At 43.1% G+C, this 21,579-nt stretch overlaps 1 protein-coding gene across 1 annotated transcript in view; it reads left to right on the top strand.

Annotated features, from left to right (window-relative positions):
- The window catches only part of LOC122935381 (coiled-coil domain-containing protein 162-like), an 83,359-nt gene that overhangs the window by 53,912 nt on the left and 7,868 nt on the right, over positions 1–21,579 (top strand). Inside the window, exons 17-21 of the mRNA XM_044291152.1 lie at positions 979–1,113; positions 1,729–1,881; positions 13,459–13,668; positions 15,880–16,000; positions 16,459–16,515. Coding sequence (XP_044147087.1) covers positions 979–1,113; positions 1,729–1,881; positions 13,459–13,668; positions 15,880–16,000; positions 16,459–16,515 — 676 coding nt within the window. The remainder of the gene's footprint in view (positions 1–978; positions 1,114–1,728; positions 1,882–13,458; positions 13,669–15,879; positions 16,001–16,458; positions 16,516–21,579) is intronic.

The following is a 21,579-nucleotide window of genomic DNA, read 5'->3' on the forward strand; positions in this document are numbered from 1 at the left end:
CCCTTAGCAGTGTCATTATACAGCTGGGACTTGTAGTTCTACACATACAACATACTGCAGAGTCTCCCAGCAGGCAGACATGTCACTCAGGGCAGCTCTTGTATCCACTCTCTTAGCAGTGTCATTATCCATCTGGGACTTGTAGTTCTACGCATACAACATGCTGCAGAGTCTCCCAGCAGGCAGACATGTCACTCAGGGCAGCTCTTGTATCCACTCCCTTAGCAGTGTCATTATACAGCTGGGACTTGTAGTTCTACGCATACAACATGCTGCAGAGTCTCCCAGCAGGCAGACATATCACTCAGGGCAGCTCTTGTATCCACTCCCTTAGCAGTGTCATTATACAGCTGGGACTTGTAGTTCTACGCATACAACATGCTGCAGAGTCTCCCAGCAGGCAGACATGTCACTCAGGGCAGCTCTTGTATTCACTCCCTTAGCAGAGTGGGGGAGGGGCAGAGATTGTTTTTATTGCATGTAAACAAAGGCCCAGAAAAGAACCATAAAACTTGCTTAGCTTAGTTATATATTGCTGACCATCAGATTTTCAATGCCATATTTTTTTTTTTCATAACTCGGACAACCCCTTTAAGGTGCATTTTGCTTTTCAGAATTCAGCATGCTCTAGGTAATGCGTGTGCAAAAATACGTCATTTAGAAAATGCTACTAAAAACTTTGAAGAATGCAACCCCACAGTGGGACTGGCTACATGTGGCTAGCGCATGCCCACCTATGCCAACCAATGCCTCTACAAGTTTGCAGCAAACTTTTGTTGCCATTGGTTACTGCAGGTAGGCATGACTTACCACTGGGTCACTCCCTTAAAACTTTAGAAAAACTCCACAATTTCCGTGGAATCTAATGGGGTTTTTCCAACCTACTGTACAATCTATCTATCTATCTGTCTATGTATCTATTTATCTCACAGAATCAAGTTTTTTTGCCGTACATACATATTATCATTTTATTCCCAGCAAGAAAAGCTGCAGGATCTGAGAGATGAGAACAGTCAGCTCAAAGCATTAGTTTGCAAACTGAAAGCACTAAATAAGTGGAAAATCACAGCCAAGGATGGCCAGCTGCGGGAGAGGCTGAGAAAAGCTGAAAAGGTATATTTGACCCTATTGAATGTGCAAACCAAAACCACAGGAAGAGAGATGCTCCCATCTCCATTAAGTTTCTGGTATAACACAGAAAAGCAACAGACATTAAGACCATAACGCTAAACCACAGGTGTTCCCCACACTTTCTTAGTGACCTGCTTTAATCCATTAGATATTATATACAAGCCTTTTCTATTTTATATCATGAAATAACCCAGAAGTGGCACCTCATATGCTGAAGCGTCTTCCATATAACGTTACTATACTGTATGCGAAGAAAAAAAAAACTACCAGCCTGTATATGGCTTTCATATACAGTATATCCTCCTGGAAAAACTTGATTTCTGGGTCCCCAAGAATCATGAGAATCAACGAACCACAGTGATTAGTTGACATCCTGTACAAGAACTGGAGCTATTGCCAAGACTATGTATCTATTTCAGCTCAGCCCCATTTACTCATATACAGTTGTCATGATTATTGGGTCCCAACGATCTCCACCATATCAGTTCCACATTTATAGCATATGCTAGGGATATGCCATCTCTTTTAAAATTTTCCTTTAAAATGACAGTTCCTTAAAATGTATAATTTTTATGTTTTCTTGTATTTAATGACTAGGAAGCTATTCAGAACAAGAAAGAAGGCTTAAAGCTGAAACTGCTTGTGGAACAAGAGTTATCCTTGTTACGCCAACAGCTGATGGGTGCAAGGACAGCTTTGACAAAAACACAGGCTGAATCCAGCAAAGTAAAACAACAGCTGAGTAGACAGGTAGTCTTCCCGTATACTACATTGTGTATAAACTATACGCTTACATGAAACATACTGCACTGTATTGTACACTGCTCACTATATTGTGAACTGTAGCACAAATACTGACTATAAGTACAGGGTTATGCACAGTAAAGCTAAGTCATATGGTTCTAGTTCTCAGTGTTCATAAGCCCCCACTACTAATTCCATCAAAATACCCCTAAAATGCGCTGCACATTAAAAGCATCTAGGATATAGTTCATTAAGGCAGAACTGAACTTTCAACAAACTTTGCATTAATCAATAGTACAATGTGTGAACATAGAAACATAGAATGTGTCGGCAGATAAGAACCATTTGGCCCATCTAGTCTGCCCAATATACTGAATACTATGGATAGCCCCTGGCCCTATCTTATATGAAGGATGGCCTTATGCCTATCCCATACATGCTTAAACTCCTTCACTGTATTTGCAGTTACCACTTCTGCAGGAAGGCTATTCCATGCATCCACTACTCTCTAAGTAAAGTAATACTTCCTGATATTACTTTTAAACCTTTGCCGCTCTAATTTAAAACTATATCCTCTTGTAGCAGTTTTTCTTCTTTTAAATATTATTTCCTCTTGTTGATTCCCTTTATGTATTTAACAGTTTCTATCATATCCCCTCTGTCTCGTCTTTCTTCCAAGTTATACATGTTAAGGTCCTTTAATCTTTCCTGGTAAGTTTTATCCTGCAATCCATGTACCAGTTTAGTAGCTCGTCTCTGAACTCTCTCCAAAGTATCAATATCCTTCTGGAGATATGGTCTCCAGTACTGAGCACAATACTCCAAGTGAGGTCTCACTAGTGCTCTGTAGAGCGGCATGAGCACCTCCCTCTTTCTACTGGTAATGCCTCTCTATACACCCAAGCATTCTGCTAGCATTTCCTGCTGCTCTATGGCATTGTCTGCCTACCTTTAAGTCTTCTGAAATAATGACCCCTAAATCCCTTTCCTCAGATACTGAGGTAAGGACTGTATTACTGATTTTATATTCTGCTCTTGGATTTTTACGCCCCAGGTGCATTATCTTGCACTTATCAACATTAAATTTTAGTTGTCAGTCCTTTTCCATTTGGTGTATCCCTCCAGGAACATAAACCCCATTACAAATCTTTGTGTCATCAGCAATAAGACACACCTTACCATTGAGGCCTTCTGCAATTTCGCTGATAAAGATATTAAACAATATGGGTCCCAGAGCAGATCCCTGAGGTACCCCACTGGTAACAAGACCATGGTCTGAATATACTCCATTGACTACAACCCTCTGTTGCCTGTCCCTCAGCCACTGCCTAATCCATTCAACAATATGGGAGTCCAAGCCCAATGACTGCACTTTATTGATAAGCCTTCTATGTGGGACAGTATCAAAAGCCTTACAAAAGTCTAGATAAGCGATGTCTACTGCCCCTCCGCCATCTATTATTTTAGTCACCCAATCAAAAAAATCAATAAGATTAGTTTGACATGATCTCCCTGAAGTAAACCCATGCTGTTTTTCATCTTTCAATCCATGGGATTTTAGATGTTCCACAATCCTCTCCTTAAGTATGGTTTCCATTAATTTCCCCACCATTGATGTCAGGCTTACTAGCCTATAAAGAAAAAATATGGAAGATTCAGCCCGCACAACCCCTAGCAGGTGCAGATTGCTATGGCGAAATACAGATACATACGTAAAAACACAAAATGCAATCGCACACTGCAACCAGCACTCTGCCCTGCCTTTATGCTGGATGTTGAATAAGGCATTGGTGTACATTTTGGCCAAAGCGTAATAAGCCACTCACCACGTCAAGGTCGCCTTCATGAGTGGTCCCTAACACTAGTTCCTACCTTTTATGGGCCATGACAGCCACATAAAGTCCAGGGAGTGCAGGTACAGCATGCACGCCAAGCACACTTCTTTGTAGTACGTATTGGAGGCGTGGCGATCTCCAAGCAGTCAAGCACACCTGTCCAGTTAATCTGCCCCCTGGAGGCTGGTTTTAAAGTCAGTATAAAACTGAGTCTGCTTATATAGCACCTACCAGTAGCCATTAGGCTCCAGGAGAAGTATATAGTGGGCTCAGCATGCATGTTGGTACTTGCATCCCTGGATCCGATGAAAGCTGTAATGGCACCGGACGGGGTTAAAAGCAGAGTGTGCTTGGCGTGCATGCTGTACCTGCGCTCCCTGGACTTTATGTGGCTGTCATGGCCCATAAAAGGTAGGAACTAGTGTTAGGGACCACTCATGAAGGCGACCTTGACGTGATGAGTGGCTTATTACGCTTTGGCCAAAATGTACACCAATGCCTTATTCAACATCCAGCATAAAGGCAGGGCAGAGTGCTGGTTGCAGTGTGCGATTGCATTTTGTGTTTTTACTAGCCTATAGTTGCCCGATTCCTCCCTACTACCTTTCTTGTGAATGGGCAAAACATTTGCTAATTTCCAATCTTCTGGGACGACTCCTGTTGCCAGTGATTGGTTAAATAAATCTGTTAATGGTTTTGCTAGTTCACTGCTAAGCTCTTTTAATAGCTTTGGGTGTATCCCATCAGGCCCCTGTGACTTATTTGTATTAATTTTAGACAGCTGACTTAGAACCTCTTCCTCTGTAAAGACACATGCATCAAAAGATTCATTAGTCTTCCTTCCTAACTAAGGTCCTTTTCCTTCATTTTCCTTTGTAAAAACGGAACAGAAGTATTCATTGAGGCAGTCAGCTAGTTCTTTATCTTCTTCCATATACCTTCCTTCTTTTGTTTTTAATTTGGTAATTCCTTGTTTTAGTTTCCTTTTTTCATTTATGTATCTGAAGAATGTCTTATCGCCTTTTTTCACTGACTGAGCTAATTTCTCTTCTGCCTGTGCTTTAGAAGCTCCTACAGACGTGGACAAAATTGTTGGTACCCTTTGGTCAATGAAAGAAAAAGTCACAATGGTCACAGAAATAACTTTAATCTGACAAAAGTAATAATAAATTAAAATTCTATAAATGTTAACCAATGAAAGTCAGACATTGTTTTTCAACCATGCTTCAACAGAATTATGTAAAAAAATAAACTCATGAAACAGGCATGGACAAAAATGATGGTACCCCTAGAAAACACAGAACATAATGTGACCAAAGGGACATGTTAATTCAAGGTGTGTCCACTAATTAGCATCACAGGTGTCTACAACCTTGTAATCAGCCATTGGGCCTATATATATGGCTCCAGGTAATCACTGTGTTGTTTGGTGATATGGTGTGTACCACACTCGACATGGACCAGAGGAAGCAAAGGAAAGAGCTGTCTCAAGAGATCAGAAAGAAAATTATAGACAAGCATGTTAAAGGTAAAGGCTATAAGACCATCTCCAAGCAACTAGATGTTCCTGTGAGTACAGTTGCACATATTATTCATAAGTTTAAGATCCATGGGACTGTAGCCAACCTCCCTGGACGTGGCCGCAGGAGGAAAATTGATGACAAATCTAAGAGACGGATAATCCGAATGGTAACAAAAGAGCCTAGAAAGACTTCTAAAGAGATTCAAGGTGAACTTCATGCTCAAGGAACATCAGTGTCAGATCGCACCATCCGTCGTTGTTTGAGCCAAAGTGGACTACATGGGAGACGACCAAGGAGGACACCATTGTTGAAAACGAATCATAAAAAAGCAAGACTGGAATATGCCAAACTACATGTTGACAAGCCACAAAGCTTCTGGGAGAATGTCCTGTGGACAGATGAGACAAAAATCGAAGTTTTTGCCAAGGCACATCAGCTGTATGTTCACAGACGAAAAAATGAAGCATATCAAGAAAAGAACACTGTCCCTACTGTGAAACATGGAGGAGGCTCTGTTATGTTCTGGGGCTGCTTTGCTGCGTCTGGCACAGGGTGTCTTGAATCTGTGCAGGGTACAATGAAATCTCAAGACTATCAAGGAATTCTAGAGAGAAATGTACTAGCCAGTGTCAGAAAGCTTGGTCTCAGTCGCAGGTCATGGGTCTTGCAACAGGACAATGACCCAAAACACACCGCTAAAAACACCCAAGAATGGCTAAGAGGAAAAAATTGGACTATTCTAAAGTGGCCTTCTATGAGCCCTGACCTCAATCCTATTGAGCATCTTTGGAAGGAGCTGAAACATGCAGTCTGGAAAAGGCACCCTTCAAACCGGACACAACTGGAGCAGTTTGCTCATGAGGAGTGGGCCAAAATACCTGCTGAGAGGTGCAGATGTCTCATTGACAGTTACAGGAAGCGTTTGATTGCAGTGATTGCCTCAAAAGGTTGCGCAACAAAATATTAAGTTAGGGGTACCATCATTTTTGTCCATGCCTGTTTCATGAGTTTATTTTTTTACATAATTCTGTTGAAGCATGGTTGAAAAACAATGTCTGACTTTCATTGGTTAACATTTATAGAATTTTAATTTATTATTACTTTTGTCAGATTAAAGTTATTTCTGTGACCATTGTGACTTTTTCTTTCATTGACCAAAGGGTACCAACAATTTTGTCCACGTCTGTATAACTTGTTTGGCCTCTCTCTGCCTAATCTTATAAATTTGCCTGTCATCCTCGTTTTTTTTTTTTTTTTTATGATTCCTAAATGCTATCTTTTTGTTTTTAATGATTTTGGCCACTTCTGCTGAGTACCACAGTGGTCTCTTCCTTTTTTTGCTTTTACTGACAAGCCAAATGCAATTTTCTGTTGCCTTCAATAGTGCCACTTTTAAGTAGTCCCATTTCTCTTGGACTCCAATGAAACTGTTTCAGTCTGATAGGGACTCGTATACCACTAATCTAATTTTACAAAAGTCAGTTTTTCTAAAATCTAAAACTTTTGTTTTCGTGTGGTGTGACTCAGTCACTGTACTTATAGTAAACCACACTGACTGGTGATCACTAGATCCCAAGCTTTCCCCTACAGTAATATCAGATACCAAATTCCCATTTGTGAATACTAAATATAAAATGGCCTCCTTCCGGGTTGGTTCCTCCACTACTTGCTGTAGAGATAATCCCAGTAGGGAATTTAGAATATCTGTACTCCTGGCAGAACTAGCTATTTTGTTTTTCCAGTTCACATCTGGAAGATTGAAGTCTCCCATAATGATAACTTCCCCCTTCAATGTCTTTTTAGCTATTTCCTCAACTAGTAGATCATCTAATTCTTTGACTTGGCTAGGTGGTCTATATATCACACCTACACGAGTTACCTTATGATTATCAAGCTGCAAGGTAACCCAAACTGACTCTAAATTGTTCTCGCTAACTTGTATCAAATTAGATTTTATGCTATCTTTCACATACAGTGCCACCCCTCCCCCTTCTTGCCTTCTCTGTCTTTCCTGTATAGAGAGAACCCTGGTATTGATATATCCCAGTCATTACTCCCCTTGAACCACGTCTCAGTAACAGCCACTACATCTATATTCTCAGATGCCATTATAGCCTCAAGTTCATTGATCTTATTCCCTAGACTGCGAGCATTTGTAGACAAGACTCTGAGCTTGTCATTTCTTAACCTTTGTGCAACTGGCCTCTTCTGGCATTGTTCCGGGGGGCAGTCGGACTGCTGGATTATGACTCTTTTGCCCCCCTTTTCTAGTTTAAATGCTTCTTAGCAAATACTTGGAACTGTTCACCGAGGACATTCGTTCCCTTGAGAGAAAGATGCAAACCATCTTTCTTGTACAGTTCTTTTCCATTCCAACAAGAGCTAACACGAGACACAAAGCCAAACCCTTGGTTCAGACACCATTCACCAAGCCATACAGCCACAAATGTGATGAACATGAGGAGTAACTATTTCTGGCTATAATATGACTTGTATCTGCCGTTTACTAGCAATTTTCCTCTGTGCTTGCTGAATATCTGGTGTGCTGTTCTCTCAGAGATGGTGGGTGGAGACTAGCTTCCATTCACTACACACAGAAAGTAGAGGAGAATCTCCTTCCTATCTGTCTCACAGTCACTTGGAAGCAGCCCCAGGATAATGGAGGACATTAAAGAGAGCTGTATTTGTGTGATGAGTTATAAACTTTCTATGTAGCTGTTCAGTCTCCATGTCTGTGTATATTTCCTTAGTTCATTCTGACTCCTCACCTCTCCATAGATTTGCATTAACATGTGTAATATGATCCTCCTGCAGAGATGATCCAGTCTTGAATGGGAAAAAGGCATTTCTCACAGAAAAAACATATTACAGAGTTTCTTGCGTTCTCTTGTACTATTGATTTATGCAAAGTTGTGTGAAAAGGTAGTGACCATTTAACAAATGCAATGTCTATTAACTTGTGCTTGGTTTCATACATCCCAAATATTGATGGGGGCGTGGCCTGCACGCTAATGGCGCCGGTTGCTTAGCTCTTCAGCTCCAGACCTCACCTGTCTAAAGTGGCTCACAGCGGCATCCAGAGAACCCGACATCCGGCATCTCCACCAGCACTACCAAACATGAGGAAGGTATGCAGGCACCCGGTCCTGGTCAAATTAACAGAATTCTTTGATAAGCAGAGTCCGGCAAGCACAGGCCTCAGAAGCGCTACTCTGCCCTCGTCCTCACCAGGCTCCAGCGCAGCCGTGCCCGCGGCCTCACCGTGTACCTCACGGGGGCTGTCAGCGACAGACACTCCAGCTCGCTCCCTACCCACCTGACCGAGGAGGTTATGAGAGCCCTGCTCGATAATCTGCACTCATCTATGAGAGAGGACATGATGGGCCTGCTGAAAGACCTTAAGAAAGACATTAGGGACATTGGGGAGCGCACAGCGCACATGGAAAACAAGATGGACGAATTTGCAGCGTCTCATAACTCCCTCATAGAAGCTCATGAAGGTATGGAGGAGGACATTAATAAAATCAGCGCAAAGCTGCAGGACCTGGAGGACCGTCAAAGGCGGAATAATGTGAGGATTAGAGGCATCCCAGAAACGGTGGACAATGCAGGTCTGGAACCGCTTCTCAATCAACTCCTTCAAGCGGCTTTACCCACCTGCTTAGATAGAGATCTAATCATAGACCGCATACACAGGGTGCCAAAACCGAAGGGGTTGGATGCAGCTGTACCCCGGGATGTCATCGCCCAGATTCACTTCTATACAGTGAAAGACTCTTTCCTCAGGGCACTCAGCCGGGACCCACACCCATCAGCCATATTCCAAGGCATCTCCGTCTACTCTGATCTCTCTGCCGCTACACTGGCTAAAAGAAGGGAGTTTGGGCCGGTCACCAAAGTATTAAGGCAGCAGCAAGTGAAATATAGATGAGGCTTCCCAGTAAAGCTACTGGTTTCTCACTTTGGAACTTTGCAAGTTCTCCACAACCCACAGGAATCAGTACGTAAACTTATGCAATGGGGCCTCATCACAGATGAACTGCAGCAAGAGGAGGCACTTCGCGTCTGGGAAAACTTGTTCCGGAATGGGACGCTGTCTGAAAAGAGACTGCTGGGTTCCTGGATCCCTCTGCGCTCAGGTTTTGGGGTGACGGTTTGGAGGGAAAATGTCTACTCCTATCCCCCACTTCCTTCATCTTCTCTACTTTTTCTTCACCTGAAAAAGTTGAACTCAATACATGATGGCCTACTCGACTAGTTCTTATGTTTCTATCCTTTCTGTACTCAGCACTTTTCTCTCCTTATGTTTTACTGTTCAGTTTTGGTTAAAATGTGAAGGTGATGCAGGATCCGCAAAATATGGGCTTCATGATATTCTGTACTGGATGTTAGCTAGTAATTTTCTCAACAGTATGTGTGGGAAGAGGAGTAATGTTATGTACAGTCGAGGCCTAAAGTTTTGAGAATGACACAAATATTCGTTTTCACAAAGTTTGCTGCTAAACTGCTTTTAGATCTTTGTTTCAGTTGTTTCTGTGATATAGTGAAATATAATTACACGCACTTCATACGTTTCAAAGGCTTTTATCGACAATTACATGACATTTATGCAAAGAGTCAGTATTTGCAGTGTTGGCCCTTCTTTTTCAGGACCTCTGCAATTCGACTGGGCATGCTCTCAATCAACTTCTGGGCCAATTCCTGACTGATAGCAACCCATACTTTCATAATCACTTCTTGGAGTTTGTCAGAATTAGTGGGTTTTTGTTCGTCCACCCGCCTCTTGAGGATTGACCACAAGTTCTCAATGGGATTAAGATATGGGGAGTTTCCAGGCCATGGACCCAAAATGTCAACTTTTTGGTCCCCGAGCCACTTAGTTATCACTTTTGCCTTATGGCACGGTGCTCCATTGTGCTGGAAAATGCATTGTTCTTCACCAAACTGTTGTTGGATTGTTGGAAGAAGTTGCTGTTGGAGGGTGTTTTGGTACCATTCTTTATTCATGGCTGTGTTTTTGGGCAAAATTGCGAGTGAGCCCACTCCCTTGGATGAGAAGCAACCCCACACATGAATGGTCTCAGGATGCTTTACTGTTGGCATGAAACAGGACCGATGGTAGCGCTCACCTTTTCTTCTCCGGACAAGCCTTTTTCCTGATGCCCCAAACAATCGGAAAGAGGCTTCATCTGAGAATATGACTTTGCCCCAGTCCTCAGCAGTCCATTCACCATATTTTCTGCAGAAGATCAATCTGTCCCTGATGTTTTTTTTGGAGAGAAGTGGCTTCTTTGCTGCCCTTCTTGACACCAGGCCATCTTCCAAAAGTCTTCGCCTCACTGTGCGTGCAGATGCACTCACACCTGTCTGCTGCCATTCCTGAGCAAGCTCTGCACTGGTGGCACTCCGATCCCGCAGCTAAATCCTCTTTAGGAGACGATCCCGGCGCTTGATGGACTTTCTTGGACGCCCTGAAGCCTTCTTAACAAGAATTGAACCTCTTTCCTTGAAGTTCTTGAAGATCCTATAAATTGTTGATTGAGGTGCAATCTTAGTAGCCACAATATCCTTGCCTGTGAAGCCATTTTATGCAGCGCAATGATGGTCAAGGTCACCATGGTTAACAATGGAAGAACAATGATTTCAAGCATCACCCTCCTTTTAACAGGTCAAGTCTGCCATTTTAACCCAATCAGCCTGACATAATGATCTCCAGCCTTGTGCTCGTCAACATTCTCACCTGAGTTAACAAGAAGATTACTGAAATAATCTCAGCAGGTCCTTTAATGACAGTAATGAAATGCAGTGGAAAGTTTTTTTGGGGATTAAGTTAATTTTCATGGCAAAGAAGGACTATGCAATTCATCTGATTACTCTTCATAACATTCTGGAGTATATGCAAATTGCTATTATAAAAACTTAAGCAGCAACTTTTCCAATTTCCAATATTAATGTAATTCTCAAAACTTTTGGCCACGACTGTATATAATATGGGGCTTAAGGTTTTTTCACTGAATGTGAGGGGACTGAACTCCCTATATCGCCGCAGGCAGCTGTGGGCAGGTATTCTACACTCCAAAAGTGACGTAGCCTTCGTACAAGAGAACGCACTTATTAGAGAAAGATGTACATATGTCCGTGCACAGGAAATTTCCCAATATATTCCATTCCTGCGCAGTAAAAAAGCGGAAGGCTGGGGTCTTTATCTGTATTGGGGCCACTACCTCGTTCTCGCTGACTGAATGTATCACAGATGCCAAAGGACGCTATGTTATTTTACTCTGCAAGATAGGTGGCAGATCCCACACTTTGGTGACAATTTACGCTCCCAGTGTCAGACAACTGTCCTTTTGTAGAAAACTGTTCCAAAAAATTCAGAAAGTTGCGCAAGGTGACATAATTATAGGTGGGGATTTTAATATCCCAGTGGACTCGGATTTGGATTTCAAATCTGTGCACCGTGCGCATAGGGGAGAACTCTGAGCCACTTTGCGCGAATTTCCATACCATGATATATGGAGGTATCAACACGAGGGAGAACGTAATTACACCTATATCTACTCTGCGCACCTATCACAATCATGGATTGACTACTTTTTAGTGTCCAGTAGTTTGCTAACTAATATTGAGAGGTCTGACATTGGGAGTGCATCGTGGTCCGATCACGCACCAATCAGTCTGGTAATGGCAGATGGCGTTCCAAATTCCCCGCTCCCACAGTGGCGGATGAATACTTATCTTCTCAAATGTCCAAACAGGGTGCGGAATCTGACCACTGTGCTACAAGATTTTATGGGTAATAACGATCAACCACAGACATAAGCTCTGAGTTGTTCTGGTGGTCGCATAAAGCTTATATGAGGGGCATACTATTGCAAATGTCATCTCAACTTAAGAGAAAGAGGGAAAGCGAAATAAAAGAGGCCATGGACAAAAAAATCCCAGATATTGATTATACTAGGTAATTTGTTGAATAAAAACCCCTATGAGATGGTCACTGATTATCCTATATTAACAGGAGAAATTCCTTCCTGATTCCACATAGGTCAATTAGAATAAATCCTTGAATCAATGGTCCTTCTCTAGAAATCTAGTACCCATAACTTGTGATATTATTACCTTCAAGAAAGGCATCCAGATCCCTCTTGAATTTGTTCAATTAATTAACCGCCACAAAATCTTGTAGCAGAGAGTAATATAGTATTGTTTCACAAAGGGGGTGAGGTGGCTCTTTCAATTACAAATTCTACCACTAATTATTACAATTATCCCAACTTAGTATAGAATTTGAAGGTTGTGTAAGGTGATTTTTTTTTTATGATTGCATTTTACTTATTTGGGGTTAAAAATATTTTTTTTCAATTGGTCTTTAATTAAAATATTGAGCTGTTCTGTCACAAAGGGTTAACAGTTTTTCTAGCTGTGTGGATCCTACTTTCACTTTGTGTTGTCATCTAATAAAATTTACCTCTAAATTACTAAAAGAGGTCATAAACACTTATTTAGGCCACGTTCTTACCAGAAAGAGAGGAGAGGACAAATAAGGAGCCCGTCAGCTCCCGAGATAATTCAAGATTTTAAGCTCTGTACAGAGAAAAGGACTCTCTATTTTTAATAAAGACCAACTGAAAAAAAAAATTGCTCATAATGAGTACAATGCATTAATATAAAAAATGCCCCCAAAGGTGTATATAGCCTCTAAGGAATTTTCTACTTTGTAGGATATATTCCTGATTTTCCTTCATGTGATCTTAGACCCTTGACACTGCTACTGAATTGGATCTTATTATTCAGCCAAATATATCTGAGGCTTATAAACACTCTGTTATAGGAAAGATATGACTCAGCGACTGCCAGATCTGTGGAGAGGACTGACAAGTCTGATGTTTGGCAGGGATCCTTGATTTAAATTACAATCCAACTAGAGAAGCTTGTGTGGGTGCGAATAAATGGAAGGGCGGTTTTAGAAGTTGAAAACTAAAACCTTTATTTTGCTCTGTCTCCACCTTTAGTTAGATACTTGCAGTGGTTGTGCTCAAGCAAATCAACTGTACATTGTGATCCCTTCATTCTTCATTTCTTCTAGTGCTCACTCAGTTCAGCTTGATTTATTTCGTCCTGGACAAAATACCGTAAAAAATATCAGATGTTCGCCTCCTAGAATGAAATGACTGTGTGGTAGACTCAATCGATTGCCATGTGACATCTATATTATTACTTTACAGAAACAGCTGCTAAATGAGTCTGAGCACAGACACTCTCAGGAGACGAGACAGAGACAGCAGCTAGATAGTATTAAATCTGCCAGCATGGACAAGCTGCTGGAGGATATTGAGGAAAAGGAGCACAAACTGCGCTCTTTTGCCGAGGACACAGAAAGATCATCCAAAATGGGTGTGCTGCAGCAAAGTAAGACAAAAAAAGAAGTAAAGCAGGTAATTACACACTTCAAGAACTTTAGTATTGTTAATAAATTAGCCATGTTACTTAAAGGGGTTGTCTCATCATGGACAATGGGAGCATATAGCTAGGATATGCCTCATTGTCTTATAGGTGTGGGTCCCACGGCTGGGAACCGCACCTAAATCGAGAACAGAGCCCCGTAAGTGAAGGAGGGTGCACTGCACATGCGCAGCCGCCCTCCATTCATTTTCTATGGGGCCGACGAAAATAGCCGAGTGCTGGCTCAGCTATTTCCGTTGGCCCCATAGAAATGAATGGGAGCGGGGGCCGCGCATGCGCGGTATGCTCTCATTTACTTCTATGGGGAGCCGGCTTGATGGTGGCCGGTTTGGAGTCCTTCAGCCACCACCTTGTGGGGCTCCGTTCTCGATATAGGTGCATGTCCCAGTGGTGCCCCCATTGTGCATGATGAGACAACCCCTCAAGCCCCACCGTCTAATTTTCTGTCCATGACACATAATCCCTGACCCGTGCTTCCATAAAACACTCACAATTTCACCATGGCAGCTACACTTAGGGCAGGCCCTTGGGAAGTGTGACCTGTGCTGTCATTGAAAGGGGCAGGCTCGGACTGCCCACAGAGGAATATACTGGTGGACCCCTAAGCAATGGTGAGCCCCCAGTCCCTCAACCCATGCACAAGTGGCACAGACACTGACTGCACTACTTACAGATAGGCAGAGCACAGCATCTCATCGAGCCTATGTTCATATAAAAGACTGGATAATAAACCCCCCGGTTTATTATTATAGACACATCAGGTGGCTGAGATGACTTCCAGGCAAAGAGGCAGGCCATCCAGTAAACTCTGTCTCAAAGGACCTGCTGTCTCAAAGTTAAAGCAGGGACCCCCATAATAAATCATCTTGTGTCACATCTCCCACTGTGTGAGCAAGTAGTATTTGCATGTAGCTGTACCGTAGGCCCCCAGAATGAATTTTACTAGTGGACCCTAAGCACCCCAGTCCGACAGTGGAAAGGAGTGTAGCTTACCTCAATAGCCTGGGCACCTGCTCCTTGCATTGTGACCTCACACTTGGTGCTCAAACATATGGAGGACCGCTACACAACAGGCTGCTTCATTTGCCTTTTCCGCCTCCCTGGACAAGGGCTTTTCCGCCTCCCTAGACAAGGGGTGTGGCTTAAAGAGAAGTAGCTTGGCGGGAAAGGAGGCGTGGCTAAATGTACAAACATTTGCTGCAAAGTAAGCCAACCGATCGTGAACAAGAAACAGTTTTGTTTCTAAACGCATAGCTAGAAGACGGTGTACCTGTTTTTTAAATATAAAATAAAGATTATTGGATTTTGTCGGTGATTTTTCCTTACATTTTGGATAAGCCAATCAATAGGTGGTGTAAATTTAGACAAAATTGTACATAGATGCACCAAAATGATCATTTAGCCTGTACTGCTGTGATACATTCAGTATACCTTTAGACAGTCTAAATATTAAACATGACTACTAAATCTGCCCCAATAAGTTTTGGTGACACCTTAAGAGGTGGGCATCAACAGAATACACAAATATACTGCACGGGGCACCATCTAATCTAAGACCAGTCCTGGCTATAGCACCCTAATGGCAGTGACAATGTATTGCGCTGATCACAAGCTAACATGGCAAGTAGGCTATTTGATCGGCAGAAGCATCCTGATGACTGACGTCTTCTGCTGGAGAACTACAGATTGCTTGAGACTATTCTGCAGGACGCAGTGTAATATCCCAGTGGTGTTAGTTCTGAAGCAAACCATGAGCGGATACACACACATTTCCCCCAGTATAGACCATTGCTCATCTATAGGCTCATGTTTCCTAGAAGCTCTTCTTGTATAATAGACATTGGAAACCTTCTAGTTTTTTTTCAATCTCATGGGAACATTATATGGTGATGTCATTTTGAGCTGCCACGATTCTATGATCGGTTATGCAACCAAATTGTGTCTGTTAAGGTAGAAGACACAGAAGTAGTGCATGGAACTCTATGATCGTATCAGAGTCAGAACTTTGACCAATTATATCCTGTTTATATAGCGCTAGCATACTCCGCAGCACACTACCATGAACGTATCATATACCGTACATAAAGACAGATAGCCATGTGTAGAATGGGGCTGCATGTATTTCTGTGATATTTTTACATTAAAACTGATAATTTATACTTTACTTCATTGTGTTTGTGTAGATAAAGTCTCAGCTCATCCAGGAGCGCTGCTTAAAACTGGATGCTTTTCAGCGTGTAGATGAACTACAGAGCCAAGTGTATGACCTGGAAACGTCCACTTCTCTGAGAACATCACCTGGAGGTAAAGGACCATAGAAGATGCATTCACGCCAAATAAAGTGTCACAGAGAGCGATATCTGGACATCTTCTGAAACTGCAGTATGCCTATTATGCACAGGGCAAAATTCTCCATAAAATGAGCATGTAATGAATAAAGAGTTCAATAGTCAGCTGACCCTCACAAGCCACAGAATCTAGATTCACGTCAGAATGTGTTAATTCCTCAATTTCTCTTAAAATGTGTTCCCTGAAGACAGTAAACTAAGCACAGAATGTGTTGCTGAATCAGAGATTGCTGCAGCCAGAGAAAGGCCTGTGCAGCATATAATCACTTCTGCCAAATCTCCTCACCAGTAAAAAGGGGGGGGGCCTCAAAGTTTGAAAAGCACAACTGTAGCGGACCTGTACCTTCTGTGGAATCTGTGGGAAAATGGCAGCAGGTCAAATTAATATCTAAAGAGATTGTTTTTTCCCCTCAGGAATGAAAAAGACATCTGCCCTCCTTGCATCCCGTGCTTCTAGGAGCCATTCAGCAGGTATTAAAGTTTTTATAGCGACAAAAAAACACAGAAAAGAGTGTAAACTGCAAGCACTATGATTATAGGGCTTGCAGGATGGTAGCTGCGGTATGCCGCTGTGGGTCTCATTTTACACAGTGAAATGTAAGAACATCTGAAAAACATTTCTCTAAAATTATATCTAGTATTCCTCTGTCATTTATATTTAGCCGTACCAAAATTACACATATATATACACACTAAATTGTTTGTGCTTCAATGGGGATCCAGATACAAATCAATCTATCCAAAGCTAACAATTCACACCAGCCAATTCCGGTTTAAGGCACCACCCCTCCTGACCAATCAAGCATGTGGATGTAGTACAATCAGCTCCCAACTGGTTAAAGAATTCACATAACTTTTACGAATATAACTAACTATAACAGAACATTGTGAGAGCATCATAACCATACCTTTATGTCACCTGGGTGTTTATTTCGTAGTTACATAGTTAAAATGGTTGAAAAAAGACATAAGTCCATCAAGTTCAACCAAGGGATAGGTGGGGACACGAATCCCAGAAGGAAATGAGACTCAGATTTCTACACATTTTCATAAGCATTAACCTTGTTTACTTTTAAACTGTCCACTGTCCCTGCTGTGACCACATCCTGAGGAAGTCTATTCCACAGATTCACAGTTCTTACAGTAAAGAAGCTTTGACGCTTCTGGTGACTGAACTTTTTCTTCTCCAGTCAGAGGCAGTGCCCCCTTGTCTTTTGAGCGCATTTTACATGGAACAGTTTTTCACCGTATTTTTTGTATGGCCCATTTATATACTTGTATAGGTTAATAATGTCTCCTCTTAGACATCTCTTCTCAAGACTAAATAAATGTAATTATTTTAATCTTTCTTCATAACCAAGACCCTCTATGCCCCTTATCAGTTTAGTCGCTCTCCTCTGTACTTTTTCCAGCTGCAGTGCATCCTTTCTATGGACTGGTGCCCAGAACTGAACTGCATATTCCAGATGAGGCCGCACCAACGAGTCCATGCCCCGCGAGTCCATGCCTTGTTTAATGCATGACAATATCCTGGTGGCCTTAGAAGCAGCTGATTGACATTGAATGCTGTTATTTAATCTATGATTTACAAGGACACCCAAATACTTCTCATAAGTGACTCCCCCAGTGTTACATCACCTAGGACATATGAAGCACAGAGATTATTACTACCAAGATGCACAACTTTACATTTATCCACATTGAACCTCATTTGCCAAGTTGATGCCCAATCACTCAGAGTGTAGTATATGGACGTCTTCCATAGACTGCACAGTACTACATAACTTAGTGTCATCTGCAAAAATAGAAATGGTGCTATTAATCTCGTCCTCAATATCATTAATAAATAAATTAAATAATAGAGGACCCAGCACTGAACCTTGCGGTATAACCCGGGACCATTCTGAATAGGAATCATTGACCACAACTCTCATGTCCAGAAAAAGCACAGTTGGGTGGGCTTTCCTTTTCAAAGAGCCCATGCCCGCGCACCCTTCCCTGCTCCTTCTCTAACCTCCCAAGGCGTCCTCCCCCCAAGGGACATCAAGGGAGAGCCTTGGGAAGAGAGGAGCAGACAGCGGGGAAGCGGTCTTGAGCATTTTAAATGGGAAAGCCCCCAGATGACATAAAGGTATGGTTATAATGCTTTCACAATGTTCTGATGGCCATTGCTAGTAGTTACATTAGTGACATTTACGTGACAGACTCCCTTTGAAAGGTGTTTATTCATACTCACAAAGGGCAATAAAATTGATGCATGTAAGATGTAACAATGAAATCAAGTCCTTTCTGCGCTCAACCTACACCACCTAACTCAAGTTTTGTCTTAACTTCAGCTTCTTCTATTACATAACTTCTAACAGCACAGCAGCTAGCACATAAGGCTTATATATAATCCCTGTTCCAACAATAGTGTTTCATCAGCGCAGAGCAGTGCAGCTTTGAGTATTAATAAACACTTGCTTATCTTTATCCAAAACAGAAAAAATGGTGTGTTCAATTTTATCATGGAGGTGTGCTGCTCAATGCTGGAATTGGCTAGTGTGAATTGTCACCTTTGCTCATGGATCAGAAGGATGACGTTGTTCCTGCTTGATTTGTATCTGGATGCAGAGTGAAGTGTGACAATAGTTTATTTCATTTACTGACGTTAAAGGGATTGGACACCTCTTGTTCTTGTGCACCCGGGCGTTTAACATGGGTAGGCTCAGCACTACCCACTGTTTGAACATCTATATTGCAACAATCAGGGACAATTGTAACATAGTAACATAGTATATAAGGCCGAAAAAAGATATTTGTCCATCCAGTTCGGTCTGTTATCCTGTAGTCTTCAATAGTGATGAGCTGCAGGGGCAATATTCGAATTCGCAATATTTCGCGAATATTTGGTAGAATATTCATCATATATTTGCGAATTTGAGATTATTTTCTTGATCGCAAAAAATCAGCAATGTAATATTAGCGTAATGCGCGCAAAATACAGGCGTGGGTCACTATAGCTACATTTTTCAAGCTGCTAGAAGTTTCCTGAGACTGGAGAAAATGGTTGGCACGGCAGAACATTACAATAGCTTTATATGCAGATAGAGTGCTCCAATATATTCGCGATTGCGAAATCGGCACTAATGATGCGAATATTTTGGCGCAATACGTGCAACTTCACATTTTAACAGGTCTGACTACTTATTACTGATTGGTGCACTAAGTATTGTTGTGAACTTGTGACATCACAGCCCTATGTCTGTAGCACGTATGTATGTATGGACAGCAGAACCAGCTAACTATCTAATGTAATGACACAGGAAAGCACAGAGCACAGCAATGACACTACTGTCTCTCTCAGAACTGCAAACAGGGCCGTTTGAAGGAATTTGGGGGCCCCAAGCAAAATAGACATGGAGGCCCCCCCTCCACACCTTACGCACGCAAAGCCTACAGGAACCCAGTCACAGTATTTATTAACCCCTTTCAGTCCCCTCTTCAATGCAGTTATTTATTCCCCCCTTCGCTCCTCAGAAGCTGTCTTCTACTTCCTTTCCAGCTGTGCCTGAAGTGACTGGCGCGAATCTGCAGGGCAGCGCTGCGTGTGACGTCAGTACGCTGAGCGCTCTGCGCTTTTGACAATGATCCGGATCATGTGACATAGACTGTGAGTGATTTAAAGTGCCCCTCACCACGTAGTCGCCAATAACCGCAAAAAAGGAGGACTTCTGGGCGTCCGTCCTGGTCTTGAGCCGGACAGAGGACCAGGAGCAGGGGCGTAGCTATAGGCTCATGGGCCCTGGTGCAAGAGTTCAATTTGGGCCCCCCCTACCCTCAATACCGTTTCCTAACACCACCAGACCCCTGCACATCCACCATGTTCAAGCTAAACTTAGGGCTCTTTCACACCTGCGTTCTTTTCTTCCAGCATAGAGTTCCGTCGTTGGGGCTCTATGCCGGAAGAATCCTGATCAGTTTTATCCTAATGCATTCTGAATGAAGTGAAATCCGTTCAGGATGCATCAGGATGTCTTCAGTTCCGGAACGGAAAGTTTTTGGGCCGGAGAAAATACCGCAGCATGCTGCGCTTTGTGCTCCGGCCAAAAATCCTGAAGACTTGCCGCAAGGCCGGATCTGGAATGAATGCCCATTGAAAGGCATTGATCCGGATCCGGCCTTAAGCTAAACGTCATTTTGGCGCATTGCCGGATCCGACGTTTAGCTTTTTCTCAATGGTAACCATGGCTGCCGGGACGCTAAAGTCCTGGCAGCCATGGTAAAGTGTAGTGGGGAGCAGCATACTTACCATCCGTGCGGCTCCCGGGGCGTTCCAGAGTGACGTCAGGGCGCCCCAGGCGCATGGATCACGTGATCGCATGGCACGTCATCCATGCGCATGGGGCGCTCTGACGTCATTCTGGAGCGCCCCGGGAGCCGCGTGGACTGTAAGTATACCGCTCCCCCCAGGGCCGGTGCAAGGATTTTTGCCAACACAAGCGAAGCTTCATTTTGGCGCCCCCCCCCCCCCCAGCTCACCTGGCCCTGGTCCCGTCTGCAGCAGCTGGCTTCTCCTCTGTGTGGTCCTGGTATCTTCTCTCTGCTTCAGACAATCGCTGGTTTGAGGACTGCAGTTTTTACCCTCTAAGTGGATGCACCTAGGTTTTAGAGGAGGATAATAAGAAAAAAATATTTTCCATTACACCTCAGGTCAGACCAGCAATCAGCCCCCCAATGTTAATCAGACCTCAGCTCACAGCCGCAATCAGACCCCCAATCTTAATCAGACCTCAGATCAGACCCCCATGTCAGACATCAGACCCCCATGTCAGCCATCAGCCCCCATGTAAGCCATCATGCCCCTATGTCATCCATCAGCCCCCATGTCACATTTCTCCCCCTTAATGTCAAATCACCCCCCTATGTCACATCAGCCCTCCATGTCACATTTCTCCCCCTTCATGTCAAATCACCCCCCTATGTCACATCAGCCCTCCATGTCACATTTCTCCCCCTCCATGTCACATTTTTCCGCCCTCCCCCAGGGTGCGCCCTAAGGCAGCCGCTTGGTCTGCCTTATGGTAGCACCGGCCCTGGCTCCCCCGCTCCCCACTACTACTATGGCAACCAGGACTTTAATAGCTTCCTGGCTGCCATAGTAACACTGAACGCATTTTGAAGACGGATCCGTCTTCAAATGCTTTCAGTACACTTGCGTTTTTCCGGATCTGGCATGTAATTCCGGCAAGTGGAGTACACGCCGGATCCGGACAGCGCAAGTGTGAAAGAGGCCTAACAGGATTGTGCTCCACACCCAGTTTATCACGCCGCCAGTTAATACATCCCTGATGTATTAACTGACCAATAACATGGAGATCCCAGTGCCAGCTGCCTTGCTGGTGGACGATTGGCATATACTTCTGCTGTGACGCACAGCAGAAGTATATGCCAATCGTCCACCAGCAAGGCAGCTGGCACTGGGATCTCCATGTTATTGGTCAGTTAATACATCAGGGACCCCCTGGCATGGGGCCTGGGCATAGCTATGTGCAA

Source organism: Bufo gargarizans, chromosome 4 (genome assembly GCF_014858855.1).
Source record: "Bufo gargarizans isolate SCDJY-AF-19 chromosome 4, ASM1485885v1, whole genome shotgun sequence".
NCBI classification, from domain to species: Eukaryota; Metazoa; Chordata; class Amphibia; order Anura; family Bufonidae; genus Bufo; species Bufo gargarizans.